Source organism: Moschus berezovskii, chromosome 18 (genome assembly GCF_049115385.1).
Source record: "Moschus berezovskii isolate FMDL1 chromosome 18, NW_MosBer_1.0, whole genome shotgun sequence".
NCBI classification, from domain to species: Eukaryota; Metazoa; Chordata; class Mammalia; order Artiodactyla; family Moschidae; genus Moschus; species Moschus berezovskii.
The window spans coordinates 35652767-35673441 of NC_142477.1; the positions used below are offsets into that span (position 1 = coordinate 35652767).

At 36.4% G+C, this 20675-nt stretch overlaps 1 protein-coding gene across 4 annotated transcripts in view; it reads right to left on the reverse strand.

Moving 5' to 3' along the window:
- Positions 1–9269: 9269 nt before the first annotated feature.
- The window catches only part of ZFR (zinc finger RNA binding protein), an 85390-nt gene continuing 73984 nt past the window's right edge, over positions 9270–20675 (reverse strand). For 3 of the 4 annotated variants that reach the window (XM_055422216.2, XM_055422215.2, XM_055422217.2), the window contains 3 exons: positions 15144–15255; positions 14928–15025; positions 9270–10884 (listed from right to left, as the gene is read on the reverse strand). In XM_055422216.2, coding sequence (XP_055278191.2) covers positions 10705–10884; positions 14928–15025; positions 15144–15255 — 390 coding nt within the window. In that variant the 3' untranslated portion in view covers positions 9270–10704. Of the gene's footprint in view, positions 10885–14927; positions 15026–15143; positions 15256–20675 lie in introns of those variants that run through there. The other variant, XR_008685429.2, reaches the window with a different exon arrangement.

The following is a 20675-nucleotide window of genomic DNA, read 5'->3' on the forward strand; positions in this document are numbered from 1 at the left end:
ACTGCAATACTTTGGCCACCTCATGCGACGAGTTGACTCACTGGAAAAGACTCTGATGCTGGGAAAGGTTGGGGGCGGGAGGAGAAGGGGACGACAGAGAATGAGATGGCTGGATAGCATCACCGACTCTGTGGACATGAGTTTGAGTGAACTCTGGGAGTTGGTGGTGGACAGGGAGGCCTGGCGTGCTGTGATTCATGGGGTCGCGGAGAGTCGGACACGACTGAGCGACTGAACTGAACTGAACTGAACTGATACTTATCTGGTTAGATTAAATTCTTTTTTTTTAAATGAAAGAAGTGGAAAATTTTATTTGAGCCAAATTTGAGGATTATAATAAGGGAACAGCATCTCAGAAAGCTCCAAGAAATGTTCACTAGATTTAGTTCTTTAAGATGACTTCTTTGAAGTTCAATTTCTGGGTTAAAATCTCTATCTGTATATTTGCATTAAAGAAAAAAGAGATAATTCAGATGTGATCAGAGCTGGTGACCTTGCTTTTGCTTTTGAGATCTTGGTATTACTTAATATTTTCAATCTTTATAGTCTTTGTCAATCTGGTTGACAAAATGTTTATTTTTAAAAATTTGTTTTTCCAGTAGTCATGTATGGATGCGAGGGTTGGACCACACATAAAGAAGGCTGAACGCTGAGGAATGTGTTGGAGAAGACTCTTAAGATTCCCTTGGACTGAAAAGAGATCAAACCAGTCAATCCTAAAGGAAATTAGTCCTGAATTTTATTTGGAAGGACTAATCAGAAAAGACTGTGATGCTGGAAAAGATTGAAGGCAGGAGGAGAAGGGGACGACAGAGGATGAGATGGTTGGATGGCATCACCGACTCAATGGACATGAGTTTGAGCAAGCTCCAGGAGTTGGTGATGGACAGGGAAGCCTGGCGTGCTGCAGTCCGTGGGGTCGCAAAGAGTCAGACAGGACTGAGCGACTGAACTGAACTGAACTACACAAATGTTTCATTTTTCTAATTCTTGACCATTCGGGTGGTAAATCTTTATGCTGTGTCTAATTCTTTCCTTAGTGGAATCAGATTCAAATGACTTGAACATATTTATTAATATTAACTCTGATATAATGGTTTCTCTAGTTAGTTGTCTTTAAATTTTATAGTTTTATATTTTTAGTGCTAAAATTCACGTATTGATTTTCATACTGAGCCAGCCTTGATTGGCTGTGGTGATTATTCTTTCTGCAAATTACTGGATTTGATTTGGTAAATCTGTTAAGGAGTCTTCAGTCTCATTTCATCAGGCATATTGGTCTGGAGTTTTCTTTGAACTGTTTCTGCCTAGTTTCGGTATCAGTATAATGTTGGTTTCATGAAGTAAGTCAAGATTGAGCCTCAGAAAAAGAAATGACTATAATTATTATAGTATTACTTATAAATAGCTATTTGGGGTCCCTTGCTCTCTCTCCTTCCCCTCCCCAATCTGCATAGTGTGCTCCAGTTCCCCCAGATGCCCCTTTTCAGCCCTCTGGCCCAGAAATCTGGAGTTTTAGTTATTGCATTCTACCACACACTTTTATGGCTGCACCCAAGTCCAAGGCTAAGCAGTGAGTTTACCGCTGGAGGGGGATATATGGCAAAACTGTTAGTTGGATGATACTTCTGGTCTTTTCCAACCTGCATGCTACTAACTGTGGTTCAGGGGGGACTTCCCTGGTGGTCCAATGGCCAAGACTCCATGCACCACCTGGGTTCGATCCCTGGTCAGGGAATGAGTTCACACGAGGCAACTAAAGATCCTGCATGCCACAGCTAAGACCCGGTGCAGCCAAATAAATAAAATGTTAACAAGAAAAAAAGACTATGGTTCAGGATCCTCACATTGTGGTTCTATGCATTTTATCCAGATTTATAGTTGAATTCTGAGGGAAATATGGGGAGGAGGGCACTTACCTCATCTTATCAGGACTGGGAGCTCATAAATTTGTCTTTGATTAATATGGCTGAGTTTCTTCACTGTTCACCTGAAACTAGCACAACATTGTTAATTGGGTGTATCACACTACAAATAAAAAAGTTCAAAAGTAAAACAAAAATGTGTTGTAGCTGCCCTTCCACTTCACCATAGTAAGCTCTCTCCTGTTTTAAATCTCTTTTGATATGCACTGTTTCTATAAAAAGAAAAAAAAAAGAACTTATGTAATTAAGATCTTGCCATCTAGAACATCTAGAAGCATTTTCCTTTTAGCCCATTTTCCCCTCCTCTTGGTCCAATCAAACAGCAGACAGGAAGACAGGCAAGCTGCTCAACTGTTACTGTGAGATTTTTAAAAGAGAGGTTTTGTTCTCTGTTCTGAAATAAAGAATTCCCTTGAGGCTATAGCTTGCTTAAATTTCAAGCCTCCTTCCTGACATTTCTCTTGTAACAACCAATGAAGGAAACGTGTCAAGTGGTTCTTTACAGCTGTCTTTCACATTAGGTGAGGGAGACATCAAAAACCCTAGTTTTCGAAATGTGATTACAGAATTGAAGAATTTTGGAACTGACAGTAATTTTACAGATTGTCTGCTCTCCAGTTTAACATATGTGGTTGCACATGAAGATCGGAAGGGTCCATAGGTAAAATGTCAGGGATCTGAACTATAATAAAACCAGATGCCCACAGGGTCGGACTGGTAGACAAAAACAGAGAACAGCAGAGGCTTTGGTAAGCTGTCCAGAACAGGCTGTCTTAAATTTTTCCTCTGCAGGGAGTAGCCATTACACTCATCATAGGAACTTTGCCTTATGTCATCAGATCTTCCAGTCTGATAGAAGTCAGATTGGGATTTTCTAGTGAAATCTTTAATATTGGCTCAAAGTTTCTAACCGTATTTGGGCCAAATGAGACACAGTTACATCCTGGGTATAGCATTTTAGGTATCACTTTTTACTTACGGCTTTAAGTAAAGGTTAAAATGCAGAGCAAAGGAGATGGAATTTCCTCTTTTTCCTATCCTTACTTAAACATTGACCTTTGAAAGAGATATAGCTTTATAGGTTCTTCAGAATGAAGTGGGGGAAAAACAGCTGATGGGTAGGTCTTTGAAGTAGACCAAAATTGGGATACTTAAAATCTATTTGCATGTCTTCTTAAAACTTTTAATTGGAGGATAATTGCTTTACAATATTATGTTGGTTTCTGCCATACATCAACATGAATCAGCCATAGATATACATGTGTCCCCTTTCTCTTGAATCTTCCTCCCACTTCCCACCCCATTCCACCCCTCTAGGTTGTCACGAGCACCAGGTTTGAGCTCCCTGCATCACACAGCAAATTCCTACTGGCTATCTAGTCTACATACAGTAATGTATATCTTTCAATGCTGTTCTTTCAGTTCGTCCCTTTGTCTCCTGTACATCATGTTTTAAGCATTAAAATTCTGCAGAAAGAGGTTTGACTAAAGCAAAAATTAATACAATGTTGTAAATCAACTATATTTCAATGAAAATATTTTTAAAAAGAACAAATCTGTAGGAGGTACATAGCATAAAGGTTTAAAGTTCAGGCTTTGAGGTCAACAGGACTTTCCAGTGAGGTAGATTTCTGATGCTCTGACACATTCGAAAAGAGATATTCAAATGATCGTTATAGCAACAGCATATTATATCACCTCAATCCCTGGTTGATTCACATGTGATGAATATCTACCACCTAGTGATGTCCTGACCACTCCAGTGTTCTTGCCTGGAGAACCTCAGGGATGGGGGAGCCTGGTGGGCTGCCGTCTATGGGATTGCACAGAGTCGGACATGACTGAAGCGACTTAGCAGCAGCAGCAGCAGTGATGTCCTGAATATGAAACCACATATGCCATATTAGCACAGTGATGTGTAGTTGCTTGAAGGTGTTTTGAGTAGCAGTGATCAAATGGATGCTTTAGGAGGAATATACTGGGGATTGTAGGTTGAACAGTAGAAACTGGAGACAGGAAATAAAAAAGCAAGATTGGAGACTGGATAGAAAGAAAGGATTTGGAAATAAATTCAACAAAAGGAGTATCTGAAACTTGGAAGATGGATGAGATCAATATCATGTATACATAAGAAGATGCTGATGATAGAACCATGGAAAGTACTACAGCTGACCCTTGAACAATGTAAGGGTGGGGACCCAGGTAGAGGAGTCAGTCCTCTGCAGTGGAAAATTTGCTTAACTTATAGAAGGTCTTTCATATCCCTGGTTTCTCTGCATCTGCAGATTGTGCAGTGCTGCTGTATTTACCACTAAAAAAAATCCACACGTAAGAGCACTCAGTTCAGTTCAGTTCAGTCGCTCAGTCGTGTCCGACTCTTTGTGACCCCCTCCCCGAATCACAGCACGAGTGCAGTTCAAACCCATGCCGTCAAGGGTTGATTGTACTCAGAAGTTGCAGAAGCAGAGAAAGAATGTTCAAGGGTAGGAGGAAAAGATCCAGAAAAAAAGGAAAAGTTGAGGTGAAGAAAAACCAGCACCCACTTTTTTTCTAAAATATTATTCATATTTGTATTTTGACTGCCATGAAATAATTCTTATCACCTTAAGAACATTGATCATTTTGAGTTCTATTCAAATGATCTTTACTAGGTACACAGGGCTTCTCTAATAGCTCAGTTGGTAAAGAATCCGCCTGCAATGCAGGAGACCCCAGTACATGGACCAATAGTATAATATCATTTTAAACTCAGAAAAGATGTTTTTATACCTAATGCCAAGAATTTTTTTAAACTTTTTATTTTATATTGGAGTATAGCCTATTAACCTTGTGATAGTTTTGGATGGACAGCAAAGGGACTCAGCCATATGTGTATGTATCTGTGCTCCTCTCTAATTCAGGCTGCCACATAATATTGAGCAAGAGTTCCCTGTGCTACACAGTAGGTCCTTGTTGATTATCCATTTAAAATATAGCAGTGTGTGCACGTTGATCCCAAGCTCCCTAATTATCCCTTCTCCCCATTATTCCTCTGCTGGCAACCATGTTTGTTCTCTGAGTCTGTTGTAGATAAATTCATTTGTATCATTTCTTTTTAGATTCCACATATAAGGGATGTCTTATTTCTCAACTTTCTTCATTCAACATGGCAATCTCTAGGTCCATCCATGTTGCTGCAAGTGGATTACTTTATTCTTTGTAATGGCCGAGTAATATTCCATTGTATATATGAATATCTTTATTCATTCCTCTGTCGATGGACATTTAGGTTGCTCCCATGTCTTGGCTACTGTAAACAGTGCTGCAGTGAACATTGAAGTGTATGTTTGAGTTATGGTTTTCCCTGGGTATATGCCCTGGAGCGGGATTACTGGGTCATATGATAGTTGTATTTTTAGTCTTTTTTTTTAAGAAACCTCCATAGTGGCTCTATCAATTTACATTTGCATCAACAGTGTAGGAGGGTTCCCTTTCCTCCGTACTCTTTCCAGCACTTATTGTGAGTGGACTTTTTGATGATGGTCATTTGGACTGGTGTTAGGTGATACCTCATGGTAGTTCTGACTTCCATTTCTCTAATTAGTGATGTTGAGCATCTTTTCAAGTGCTTTTTGGCCATCTGTGTGTCTTCTTTGGAGAAATATCTACTTAGATCTTCCGCTCTTTTGAATGGATTGTTTTTCTGATATTGAGAAAGGTGTTTAATTTTGAACATGGTCAACAACTTCTTTGCAAGTGAGCCTATCCATTTTATTGTTGCAGTCGTTTTTAAAAAGCCATTTCAACTTTTTCCCCTGTAGGTATTCATATCAGATAGTACTTAGAATCCATTTTCTCTCCCATGTCATCTTTTATCCCTCTTCTGTGGTTCCAAATACATGCCATAATTTTGAACAAATTCACTATCTTGGTCACTCTGAGTACCACATTAAAATTAATGCCCAGAGCACATTATCCAATTACATATATATATTCCGTATCTACTTAATATCCAAAAAGTTACCATCAAGCAATTAATGTGCTGTGTCCCATGAGGCTTCATATTTAGTCTGGCACCTCCCACCCTAAGTATGGGCCTCCATCTGGGGAGCCTTGGCATCTCTGGGAACAGTCCTACTGCACACTCCTCCCAGCCAAGAGAATCAGAATCTGCATTTTAACCAGATTCTGGAGTGACTTATTCACACATCAAAATTTGAGGAAAGCTGGCCTGCCTCGAGCTCCAAGGAGTGTGGGCACACTAGTTAGTTGGACTGCACAGGATTTTCTGGAAGTTATGTTTGTGATTCTCTGTCCTACAACTCTCTAATTTGCAGTTTAATTTTCTCCAGAGTAGTCGTGTTTAGAATGTAAGCTTCATGAAGCAGGATCTGTGGCAAACCCATGTACAGAGAATCTTGCCTATAAATGCTTGCAGAACTATCTCACTAAAATTAGTTGTGGCTGGTAATGCAATTAAAAAAAAAAAACTATTATTTATTTATTGGTTGTGCCAGGTCTTAGTTGTGGCATGCCAACTCTTACTTGCATGTGCGATCTAGTTCCCTACCAGGAATTGAACCCATGCACCCCTGCATTTGGAGCATGGAGTCTTAGCCACTGCACCACCAGGGAAGTTCTAGTAATGCACGTTTTAACTTCCCTCCAGCCCTCCACATTGTGCATTAGTAAAAGGCAAGCCTTCTGTTTCTGGCTACATTATAATACATCGAGATATAACTTCCGTTTAAATAGCTTATGGCAAAGCTCAAGGTAAATTACAACACCCTGGACTTTTTCTCATCAAGAACCTGTCATACTGCATTATCCTGTATTTATTTAATATAGGGTCCACACTGACCCAAGCCCTAGGTATGTCCTCTGCTGTTTCCCTTTCTACTTCTGAGCTAATATTTGTGTACTTTAAGAATGATTAATTACTTGGGATCAGACTTAACTGACTTTTCATACATTCATTCAAAAGATTACTTGATTTTTAAGAATATTTCACATGAGGTTACTAACCGACCAGTCCTTTCTAAACTGAAGACCCTTCTTTGTCTCTAGTACCATGTATTTACTTGGGACTATGTTAGGATAGTCAATAAAGTAGCTTTATATTTACATGGAACCAGCATAAGTGTTGTTCAGAAAAACTACTCAAGCTTTTAAGTTTGTTATGTTTCCTATTTTCAGTTTTTACATCTAATATTATTACACTAAGCAAGATAAAAGGACTAAAATTACCTGGATGATGGCTAATCAATAAAATTGTTTATGGAATAGGGATATTATGATTTGTTGAATATTACAGTTAACATTGCTATATCATAAAACATCTTTTATATTAAATTTAAATAATTTAAACTGTAAAGCTGTTTATTAAAGCATGATCCATGTATAACTTGCATCACAATCACCTGTAATTAAAGAAAATCATTACTTGGAGATGGTCCTATCAGTTCAGTTCAGTCGCTCAGTCGTGTCCGACTCTTTGCGACCCCATGAATCACAGCACGCCAGGCCTCCCTGTCCATCACCAACTCCCGGAGGTCACTCAAATTCATGTCCATCGAGTCGGTGATGCCATCCAGCCATCTCATTCTCCGTTGTCCCCGTCTCCTCCCACCCCCATAGTACTTGTTAAACATGCAGTTTCCCTATGTGGACTTGCAAAGAACAATCTCCAAGACTCCAAGATATGCTAAATGAGAAAAAGTAAAGTGCAGAACAATGTACATGATATGCAACCATCTGTGGCACACACATTAAGTGCACAGACCATGTGTGAATATACAAATGGATTAACACTGCCTCCAGAAAGGGGAGCCATGTAATTGGAAAACAAGGGGAGGCAGAAGATAGTTTGTTTTATGCTGTCTATTCCTTTACACTTTTTGACCTTTACATGTTATGAACAATCTGTTCAAACAAATAACTAAGAGAAAGTCATCTTAAAATGCACATTCTCAGGCTTATTCTGGCCCTCCTCAGTCAGAATCTTTGGAACTAGGGCCTAGAAATATAAATGTTTAGAATGGTCCCCAGATGACTCATGAACAAATTTTAGATCACTGCTTTATTATCTATGACACTATAAAATTTGCCCTTTATTGGGAAAAATTTAAGTTAGCTCTGCCAAACTAAAAAAAAAATGGTGAATCCATTTAAGTAACTATTTATAACTTTCACAACTTCTACTGACAACACAACTGCATTACCAAACAAAAGGCTTATGCTCTTTTGTCAATAAGCAGGAAAAAAATGACTTAAAATACCATTAACAAAAAAAATCAGAGATCCTTTCTTATAGCAAGTTTGCATTTTTGATACCAGCTTATTCAAAGACATCAAAGAAACAATAGTGGTGAAGACAGAAATCTAATTTGGAATGCGTATCATGTAACTAGGGAGTGGGTGAGAGAAATCAGTTTATCTGGGTTATCATTACCGGAACATAAGCATGCACTGTAGTAACAGGAAGAGCTAATCTGAGATGCAGAGAAGAAATCAGCTGCCAAAACAACTGGTTCAAGAATGCATTAGCATGGTGAGAACCAATGCTTGACTAGTGTTTACAGTTTTAAAAATTGTCAAAGCAGAAGAAAAGATACTAACAGATACTGAAGTCAGCTTTATTTCATATAAGATAGTTAATGCAGATCTAGCTAGAGCTATGAAAATAATTAAGCCATGCAAAAAATAAATAATACTGAAAAAAATACTTTAAAAAATTTTTAAGTGTATCACTTGTGTATCTGGATGAAGACACCCAAAACTAAATGCAAAAATTGGGAATTTGGGTTGAAAACATTTTTAGAAGATCATTAATTGCAAGATGAAAACAGCAGACTCAACTTTGCTGAGCATAAACTTTTGATATCTATCAATTTCAACTCTGTTACTAAATTAATGTACTAGCTTTGGTTAGCCACTCTGGGCTTCAGTTTCCTCATCTGGAAAATAAGTAATATAGTACCTTCATTTATTATTATGATAGTTTTAAACAGGAAAACACATGGAAGATCTAGCATAATAATTATCATTAGTGCATGATAAATATCAGTTTTTTCCTTCTCTTCTAAGTAAGGGAACTGTGAGAAATTTTCACTGGGTGACTAAGTATTCAAGAGTAAAATGAGACCTGGAAAGATTAAAAAAAAAAAGACACTTGCCCAAGACACAAAGATAGTATACCACAAATTCGGAAGAAAAGCCCAAGTCCCTTGTTCCTCTAAGAGTCTGGGGGAAGACTGTGCCCAAGAAAGAAACTGAACCAATAATGGTACTGAATTATACACTTTTCTGGAAATTATGTGCCCAGGAAGTATCATTTGTCAGGAATAACAAGATGTAAGTACCCAATAAATTTGAATATGGTTTTACTGAAACATTAAGTCATTTCAAAGCAGAAGTACTTATGTCATTTCTAACATATAATACATTTAAGCCATTATGTGAATTTAAGTTTTTATTTGTGTATTTCACTGTAGTGCTGTGACAACAAAATGACATCTGTATACCAGAGCATACATATATTAACAGTAAGATGTAACTTCTCATTACACCACTGCTAGAATATTTAGCTTTCTGTAGGACACATAAGCATGTAAGATGGCCACACCAAATAATTTTCTGGTTTTTTTCTTAGATAATCTTAATTTTTTTTTTCAGTAATACTTTTATCAACCTGTTAATAGAACTGTAAATTATCTGGGTGATGGGGTGTAGGGGCAGGGGGAGGGATCATTCAACTGTGTTATACTGTAATAGTTGCTAGAGTAATCTCACACACACACCAATAAGGAACTGTCTTCATAATTAAGGGCTAGTTATTGTTGTTAGTTGCACAATGATAAAGTTCTTTGAAAATATTGGTTAGCCCACTTATATATGAAAAATGCCCTTTCCACTTATGCAGAAGAAAAAAATATTCAGAAAGTTATTTTTGGCCTTGCTATGTCAAAAAGTCAACTGTACAAAGATCTACGTGTCAAACCTAAAATTATAATTTTAAAAGTCTATTAAAAACAAAAATGTCATGCATTTTTATTATCAATTATGCAGAGGCTTTAAAACTGTTGCAAGACCATATATTATATATTAGCTTTTATACTGCTAATGCACAACTAACAGCAAACTTGATTAGATTAACAGAAATCTGTCTTAATTACACTTTTATATATCACACTAGAGAGACAAATGCCACAAGATCTGCAGAAACATTTAGTTCCGAGCACTTAAATGGCAGGATAACTTTTTGTGTTGTAATCCATCACATAAAGAATAACAAAAGGAAAAAATTCTGCAGTCTCACGTTACAAAAAAACGTACTGCTGTAAAATATTAAGAAGGCGTAAAGGATATCTGTAACACAAAGTAACAACTAGTATCAAACAGCAAACAAAACTCTAAATAAAAATATCAAAATACACATAGTAACTGAAGCACAAATACTGCATTAAATACAGTAAAGATTTAATAGGACTAGTTAATAAAAGACACAAATACAGGGGGAGCTAGGGCAACCAGTAAATAAAAACCAAAATAACGGGAAAAAAATCAGAACCATTGTAATTCCCCAAGCTGGAGCACAATATTTTTTTTTGGGGGGTGTCTTTCCATTCATATAATACCTAACACTGTACATTAAGATTTTAGTATCATAGAAAAACTTGGTTCTTCCATGAAATTCTTTAAATTCTTGATAATTTTTTCAAAGTAGACATCATTATGAATGAAAAACAGCCAACGAATGGGCACCTATTGTTTTTTAACACTGTAGATTTACAGAAACGTTTTAAAAGTTATCATAATCTTTTTTGTCTTTTTTCCCCTCAGCTTCAAATCCATCAACTCCATCACTATCTCTTCTTCGTTTTCTGTTGTTGTGGATGTTAAAACGCTGGTTCATCTGTGGTAGTGGATCCATGCCTAGAACTTTGTGTATCTGGCGGAATGCAAGGAGTCGCAATGCAAACTGCAACAAAAAGAAAATTTAGTCAAATGAAAGAACCAATATTAATTCTTATTAGGTTTACAGCCCCACATAATATTAAAAAAGCATGTTTAATGAAAGAAACACCTTAAACAATATTAAGGTTCACAAATAAAAGACTCTATGTTCTGAAGTTTTTATTTTCAGGCTTTTCTGTGTGCATGCTATTTGTTTTTTAATGTAAGTTAAAAAAATATTCAACAAAATTATTATGCTCCTTAAAAAATCCTAAGACAGCATACAGCAAAGAAAAAAGCATCTCACTCATCAAATGAACCTCTCTTTGGTTCATAGTCACGTATTTTGCAACATTTCCTATGGATGCCCATGTGCTCATCCTCGCCTCCCAACACACACCTCCCCAGGTTTACAAAATGAGGATTGTATTTCTTCAACTTGTTACTTCGTGAACTAAAAAAAGATTTTTCACTACTATGGCTATGTATATATATATATAGGAATACATTAGGCATCAATGTCACAAGACCTCGTGTGACATAAGATATTTTGAGACATAGTTTCCCAATACTCTGAGGGATATTTAAGGAGATTCTATAGTCATTTGATTAAAAGGCAACTTTCACTATGTGGTTAAACCTTCAATAGAACTGTTTAGACTACTTCCTAAGATATAATTCTTTTCAAGTGTACAATTCAGTTGTTGCTTTTTTAGTATACTTAAAATTTTTCAACATTAACTACTCTCTAATCCCAGAACATTTTCATCACCTCCCCGGTGTCCCACCCTCCTCTCACCCCAAAACCCCATGGCCCAATAGTATCAATCCCTTTACCCTGAGGCCCTTGCAACTATTAACCTACTTTTGTAACTTGATAGATTTGCCTACTATAGACATTTCATATAAACAAAATCATACAATATGACTTTTTGTGTCTGGCTTCTTCCACTTAGCATAAAGTTTTCAAGATTCATCTACCTTGTACGTATCAGCACTTCATTCCTTTTAATGGCTGAGTAATTTTCCACTGTATGAATATATCACATCTGTTTATCTACCCATCCATCAACTGATAAGACACTTGGGATGTTTCCACTTTCTGGCAATTATGCATAATGTTACTATTTATGAGGGATTATTTATCATTACTTACTAGGGATTATTTATCATTTAATAGGATAATTTTTGTTTAGAGTTATTTACAAAAAGGTATTTCCCAAAGATAAACAGAATAAGGTTTTCTTCTACATTTAAAGAAAATATCCGAAGATATCTGCTGCATAATAATGAACAGTAACACACTTTTACTACAGAAATATTGCTACTGATCATCAACCTATTCTCATACTAGGAGTTTTTAAATAGAAGAGTACTTCAGTAAGGAAAACTACAGTAGCATCTGAGGCTGGAGTGACCACTCTGTACGCTCTTGTTCTGCATGTGATTTGCATGTACTTCTAAATTCTAACAAGAGACATTTCTAATGTATAATTGGAAATTATTTAAAAGCAAATGAAATTTGAGGATACTGAAATTATTCCCATACAAAGTCATCTTGGAATTTTTTAAACCAACATCAAAGACGATATAAGGTTTACTTAATCCTTTTTTGAGAGGGAAGATAACCTTACAAATGTATCTTTTTAAAGATATGCTGCTCTAATGGACACTTACAGGAAGGCATCTGAATAAATGACAAAAGCTACATCTTGCAGAAGCAACTAGAAAAAGATCACTAGAGAATACAGATACAAAAACACAGGTAAATATTATGGAAGGAAAAGAAGAAAAGTCCCAGACAAAGGAAAAAAGCGAATTATTAATATGGGTACTATGGCCCACCAAGAAAGAAACTGAAATTGACCTAGGTACAATCCATAGAGCTTATTCAGATTTCACCAGTTATACACACACTTGGTTTGTGTGTGATGTATAAAGCTCTATGTAACTTTACCACATGTGCTGGTTTGCATTAATCATCATCACTATACTATCACCACAAGACTCTCATTAGCCACATCTATCCTCGCCCCTATCCCTAACTCGGAGGAATCACTAATCTGTTCTATTTTTTCATAAATGTTATATAGATGGAATGATGTAGTATACGTAACTTCCTCACTTTTATTTATTGAAGTATAGTTGATGCACAATTATTAAATAATTAACAGATGCCCATTACAGTGACTCATAATTTTTAAAGGTTATACATAATTTAGTTATTATTAATATACTATCTCCCTATGCTGTAAATATATTCTTATAGCTTATTTTATATGTAATGGTTTGTACCTTTTAATTCCCTACCCCAATACTGCTCCTCCCCACTTCCCTCTCCCCAGCGGTAACCATTAGTTTGTTCTGAGAGTCTGCTTCATTTTTCTGTTATATTCACTAGTTTGCTGTATTTTCTACATTTCATATAAAAGTGATGGACTTCCTAGGTGGTATGAGTGGTAAAGAACCTGCCTGCCAATGCAGGAGACATAAAGAGACATAGGTTTGATCCCTGGGTCAGGAAGATACCCTGGAGGAGGGCATGGCAACCTATTATAGTATTCTTGCCTGGAGAATCCCATAGACACAGGAGCCTGGTGGGTTACGGTCCATGGGGTTGCAAAGAGTCAGACACAATTTAAGTGACTTAGCATAAGTGATACATAGTATCTGTCTTTCTCTGACTTACTTCACTTAGCACAATGCCCTCCAAGTCTATCCATATTATTGGAAATAGCAAAAATTCTATTCTTTTTTATGGCTGAGTAGTATTCCATTGTAGATAAACCACATCTTTATCCATTCATCTGCTGATGGATACTAAGGTTGCTTCCTTATCTTGGCATTGTAAATAACACTGCTGTGAATACCGGGGTATGTATATCTTTTCAAATTAGTGTTTTTGTTTTGTTTTCTGGCCATACACCTAGGAGAAATTGTTGGGTCATGTAGCTCTAGTTTTTCTGAGAAACCTCCATACTGTTCTCCACAGTGGCTGCACCAACTTACATTCCCACCAACAGTGTATGAGGTTCCCTTTTCTCCACTGACTTTTAACACTTTTCACTTCTTCACTTTTAACAAGGACATTTCTAACTACTTCCTAAATCAGACCACTATCTTCAAAGTCACATTAAAGGCTTCCTTCCTTCCAACTAAGAATTCTCTTATTAGTTTTCAAATGCCCTGCTTCTTAAGTACCAACGAAGAAAAAAAAGCTACTTAGGGTAAATTGTCATCTTCCCTAGAAAATTAAACCCAAAGAAATTAAAACAAAACTTGTTTAATACACACAAACTGGAAATCTGTGAGTCTGTAAGATATTTATAATGTTCTATCATTGACTCTTCCTCAAATTACTTTTAACCTAACAATTTATTTTAATCCTGACTTCTTCCAAATTATCCTTGCCAGAAGAGACAACAGAACAAAATCTTAAGTCCAACGAGTGCAACTGCCTTAGACTAGATTGTTATTATTTATAGGTGGTAGGCATTTCTGCTCTTAGTACACTTCTGGAGTCAAAAAAGGAAAGTTGCAGAAGTTTTAGACTGATTGAAAGATTAATTTATTTAATCTCACCAATAATCCTCTTTGAGACAGATACTGCTCTTATCCCTTTCAGATGAGATGCAGAGCTGGTATTTAAACTCAGGAGTCTAGACTTCAGAGCCCACACTTTTAATTACTATATTAGTTGGCCTTTTCAGTGGCAGGAAAGGCTAAATCATAACAAAAACTTCCATAAACCAAACAGCACATCACTTCTGTATACCCAGAGGACATAGTTGTTCTACTGATCCTGACATATAATACAACAACTAAACTTAATGATACTGAAAATACTGCAGTATTTTTATATTTATACAGGACACACACATAATTAAAATAATAAAATTGAAGATTAATGAAATCTAGTTTAAATTATATCCTCTATAAAAGCTTACTTACTAAAGAAGCAGAAAAATGCATACTACACAGTAATTTCTTCTAGAGGACAACTATAAAAAACCAAAACTATAAGGGAAGTGATAAAACAAAGCCCTGGGATTAGGAGCACAATGGTACCTGTGCACTGGATGTGATATCTTCACGCTGCTGGTCAGTCATTGTCGCCAAGGTATCGAAGGGATCCTTCTCACAAGGATCCAGAAGTCCAGGACTACCTACAGCAATCACCATAGGCAGAATAAAGCATCATCATCATCCATTTGTACAAGAATGAGTAATTCTTATTCAACCATCAAACACACAGACAAACATTAAAAATTAAGTAAAACTTACCTTTAAGGATAATCCCTGAAGAAATGCACTCAAAAACTCTTCTCAGAGCATCTCCAGGGCTTTGAGGACTAGAAGCACTACTGATTGCTTTCTCTACTAGTAACTCCATCGCCTAAAAACAAAAACATAAAAATGTGTTTGACAGCTTACAGCCCAAAGGAATTATTCATTTTCAGAATGACAAAATACTTATGAAACTGTCATTATGAAACTTACGAAACTTTTAGAGATTGGGGCTTCCCTGACTGGTCAGTGGTGAAGAATCCATCTGCCAATGTAGGGAACATGGGTTTGATCCCTGGTTCAGGAGGATCCCTCATGCTGCAGAGCAACTAAGCCCGTGTGCCATACTATTGAGACTGTGCTCTAGAGTCTGGGAGCTGCAACTACTGAGCCCATGTGCCACAACTGCTGAAGCCTGAGTGCCCTGGAGCCTGGGCTCTGTGACAGGAAAAGCCATCGCAATGAGAAGCCTGTGCATCACAACTGGAGGGAAGCCCCCACTTGCCTCAACTAGACCAAAGTCTGCACAGCAATGAAGATCCAGCAGAGCCAAAAATAAAAATAAGTAAAATTATTAACAAAATAAATTTTTAAGATTGAAAAGATCACACTGAACAAGTCACAAAATCAGAAAATAAAAATTACATGTAATATAAAATTAAAAATAAGTAATGAAAACAAAATAAGGCAAAATATAATTTATATCTTAAAATTATTTTGTAATGTGTGCTTAATGAAGAAAAATAGATTAGTGGGTTTTTTGTTTTGCTTTTTCAGTTACCGCTATCCTTTTCTATTAAAATATGACAGTCCTTAAAATTCTTTAGATATTTAGGACTCACATATATTTGTTCTTCAATGCCTACATACTGATAATACTGAAGAGTTATAGCTAGACCATACTCTACCAAGTAAAGACTTTTATTTTTTCTTTAAGAACAATTATCTAAATTTTCATTTAACATACAACTGTACTTCTATTATCCTTAAAGAAAATATAAACTATACTTTCACTGTTAATTACACTTGAGACTCAAAATCAGTTAAAACCAATGAATAAAAGAAAGAAGTATGGATTTAGATCCAGAAAGCATTTTGAAGAGTTTACTAGAAAAATCTGCTTCCATTTAGATTCTAAAAATTAAGATATATAATTCAGTGGGTTTTAGTACATTTACAAAGTTGTTCAACAATAAACATTCTAATTCCAGAACATTTCATCACCCCCAAAGAAACTCCATACCTACCAGTAGCCATTCTCTATTCTCTTTCCTTCAGCCCCTGGCAACCAATAAACCACTTTCTACTTCTATAGATTTGCATTTTCTAAATATTTCATACAAATGGAACCATATAATATGTCACTTTTTGTGTCTGGTTTCTTTTACTTAGCATTATGTTTAAGGTTTATCCACGTTGCAGCTTTTACTCAAATTTTAAATAAAATCACCAATAACAATTCAAAGAAACTAAACAGATTGAAACTAGAATGAAACCCTTAAAATGATAATGAAGTTTAAAACACTGAGGATCCATTTTTAGTTGTGTACTTTAAAAAGTCATAGATTTAATTAGAGGTAAAAACTACATCCACCTACTCACCCCAAGGCCATTACTCTGATCTTTTAAGCAAGAATAATTCTTAAAAGATTGAACATGTGGAGGTTTTAGTTCCAAACAAATTAGGAATAACTTGTAAGAGATACAAATCTGAAGAGAAAGTACACATAAAAAGCTATATATAAAAAAAATGACAGCTAGAAGAAGCATTAAGTTTAAAAAATCTGAGAAAAACAGGTGTTAATAATGATTGATGTAAATTACAACAAAAAAAATTAAGAGGTTCAGTCTAATTCAGCTGAAGAATGTAGGAAGTTGTTCAAGACACAAGACCCTTAAAGGGCCTTCATTTAAAAATTTTAGTATTTTAAAACATCAGCTTCAGTTATCTAGGCAACTCTATGAATGTATATTGAACACTTTTCCTGTCCAGACAAGTATTATTTCAAGATGTCCAAAAGATTGAAATCTTTGAAGATAAGAATTGTAAATTGTCATTTATGGAACCCCTTTGCCTAGCTAAATGGCTGGCATATAGAAAATACTTAATATGTATCTATGATCAGAATACTTTTGGAAAGAAATGTGAAAATAATCCTAATTAAAGAAATCAAGGGTTGTAATTAACAAGTTACTAAAATACAAAATTGAGGTCTTAAAATATGCACCTTTCCAAAAATACCTCAAATTTATAAGTACTTTTAGAAAATGTTAAGGGAAAAACAAATATTCAATAATCAGCTGTAATAAAGGTACGTGCATACTAAGTGCTCAGTCATGTCCAACTCTGCAACCCTAAGGACTGTAGCCTGCCAGGCTCCTCTGTCCATGGGATTCTCCAAGCAAGATTACTGGAGTGGGTTGTCATGCCCTCCTCCAGGGGATCTTTCTGACCCAGGGACTGAACCTGTCTCTTAAGTCTCCTGCATTTGGCAGGTGGGCTTTTTTAACTACTAGCACCACTTGGGAAGCCCCAGAATATAGGTATGTCAAGATATAAAAATATTATAGGTAATTCAACGCCTTTTTAAAACCTGCTTACTGACTGACCTCTAGTGGGAATATGTAATTTATACTTAAGTATTAAGGTAGAAACTAAATAAGAACCAAGAAAGAAATGAGTATTTATGGAACACAAAGTCCATATATTGAATCACAGTAAAACTAAGTCCACTATCTGCCTTCTGAGATCATTTGCTGTGAAGTAAGCAATTTAAAAATGTTAATTTTCTATGGAACATGGCTGGTCGCCAAGCAGATGTCCACAGTTAGGAAAGCAACAAAAGTAGAACATAGGCTGTTTATGTACTCTTAAATGCATGCATTCAAAAGTAAAAGGACCAAAAAAAGTAAAAGGACAACATCAAAGACAAACAGAATCAAACAAGGGAAATGATTATTTAGGCAATAATGTAAAGGACTTTGATGGCAAAAGTTACTTAAAAAAGAAACACTCTCTTAAATATTGTATGTTAAATGACATGAAATCCAAGATTGCAATATTTGCTTTGGGAAACATTCATGTGGTATATACCATATTCTTCCTTCCCATCTTTAACAGTAGTAACTTACTCCTGCAAGCGAAAAGAAAGTTATTTGCCCTGTGATGTCAGTGTTCTATCATTTATCATTCAGAATATCCTCACTGGTTTTACAACTGACAGACAGGTGCTCGCTCACTACAAGTCATCATCACTAAAATCTAATACACTCTTCCAAAAAAAAAAAAACAAAAAACACACACACACACAAACAAACAGGGCTTCCCTGGTGGTTCAGATAGTAAAGAATCTGGCTGCAATACAGAAGAGTGGGTTTGATCCCTGGGTCAGGAAGATCACTTAGAGAAGGGAATGGTTACCCACTCCAGTATTCTTGCCTATAGAATTCCATGAACAGAGGAGCCTGGGAGTTACAGTCCATGGGGTTGCAAAGACTTGGACACAACTGAGCAACTAACACTTGAAAAATAAAATACGTGAAAAGATATGTGGCGTACATATTTTAATTGCTGTATGAACAAAAAGAACAATTATGGCCCCTCAGCCTCTTCTTTGGGGACTATCTCATCATTTCACAGATAATTCTTTTTTTTTTTAATAAAAAAAAGGTAAAATTCACATAATATAAAGTTAACTATTTTAAAGTGAACACTTCAGTGGCATTTAGTACACCTACTAATACGCTGAACAACAGCCACCTCTATCCAGTTCAAGACATTTCTATTACTCCAAAGTAAAACCCCCAGCCCATCATGCAGTTTCTCCTCGTTCTCTCATTCTCTAAGCCTCAGGCAACCGCCAACCTGCATTCTATCTATCTGGATCAGCTATTCTGGGTATCTTATACAAATGCCATCATATAATGCGTAACCTTTTGTGTCCGGCTTCCTTCACTCGGCATGATGTTTCGGAGGTTCATCCATGAAAGATCATTTTCTTTCATAAAATATTCCTTAGCTTAATACAGATTTTAAAAATAAAATATACAATAAACATTAAAACACTTTTTGCAAAAAAATGCCTTTCTGCAATTTACAGCAGGTATAACATGCTAAAGGTACACCAATCTAAAGGAGGTTTCTATTCTACACAGCAATTCTTAGTCAGATCAACCTTACAAGAGAATTTTACCTATACTTTCTTTACTCATCACTATAGATTTAGGACAAAAGAAGAACTAATTTGAAGGCATATTATTTGCTGTACTCACAGTAATGGTAAACACTAAAGGCAGGGGTTAGGACTTAGATTTATTCAAAGTAAGTAATCTGAAGCTTAAACAAAACTGAAGATCAAGTTCACAAGAACTTCAAATTTCTTTCATGCAAATCAAGAAGAAAAGTGCTTAAGGTGATAGTACAAAGTCAAACAGCAAGATCTCTTGTCCCCCAAACCTGGTTATGATTAAAGAAATATGTAGAAGCATACTACCACCACCCACACAAATATGAAATGGCTTCAATTAAATGGAGGAAAAGGCCAGTGGAAGAGTATTTCTAAGAAAGTGAGTGGGCTTGGGCAACTCTCCATTTACAGTTCCCTAACTGGCTCTTTGGAAGGAAAGTTATGAGCAACCTAGATAGCATATTAAAAAGCAGAGACATTACTTTGCTAACAAAGGTCCGTCTAGTCAAGGCTATGGTTTTTCCAGTGGTCATGTATGGATGTGAGAGTTGGACTGTGAAGAAAGCTGATCGCCGAAGAATTGATGCTTTTGAACGGTGGTGCTGGAGAAGACTCTTCAGAGTCCCTTGGACTGCAAGGAGATCCAACCAGTCCATTCTAAAGGAGACCAGTCCTGGGTGTTCATTGGAAGCACTGATGCTAAAGCTGAAACTCCAATACTTTGGCCACCTCATGCGAAGAGTTGACTCACTGGAAAAGACTCTGATGCTGGAAGGGGTTGGGGGCAGGAGAAGAAGGGGATGACAGAGAATGAGATGGATGGATGGCATCACCGACTCAATGGACATGAGTTTGAGTGAACTCCGGGAGTTGGTGATGGACAGGGAGGCCTGGCGTGCTGTGATTCATGGGGTCGCAAAGAGTCGGACACGGCTGAACTGGCTCTTTAGAAGAAAATGGGGAAGGGGTTGGCAGTTGAGTGGGGGGAAAAAAAAATCCAAAAATTTCACCAGAACTCTCCTAACTCAGAGAGTAAGAACAAGTCATGTTGCGGGCAGCCTGAGGCAAAGAAATTTTTCTAAACATAACCACCTTTCATCTAACCAGAGAAAGGAAAAGCAACAGAATTCATCAGTTTGAAGGCTCTTTGTGGAAGATGGGTAGGGAAGAGTAGAATTTCAATTATCCACATCTAATTATCTCTAATAAATAGACATTTGACTAACATGCAGATAAACAACAATAACAAAAATAAGATCTTTCGAAGGAGTAAAAAATAGGGGAAAATTAATACCAAAGATTGCTGTGAACTCTCAACACAAGTTTCCCAAAGTGGCTTCAC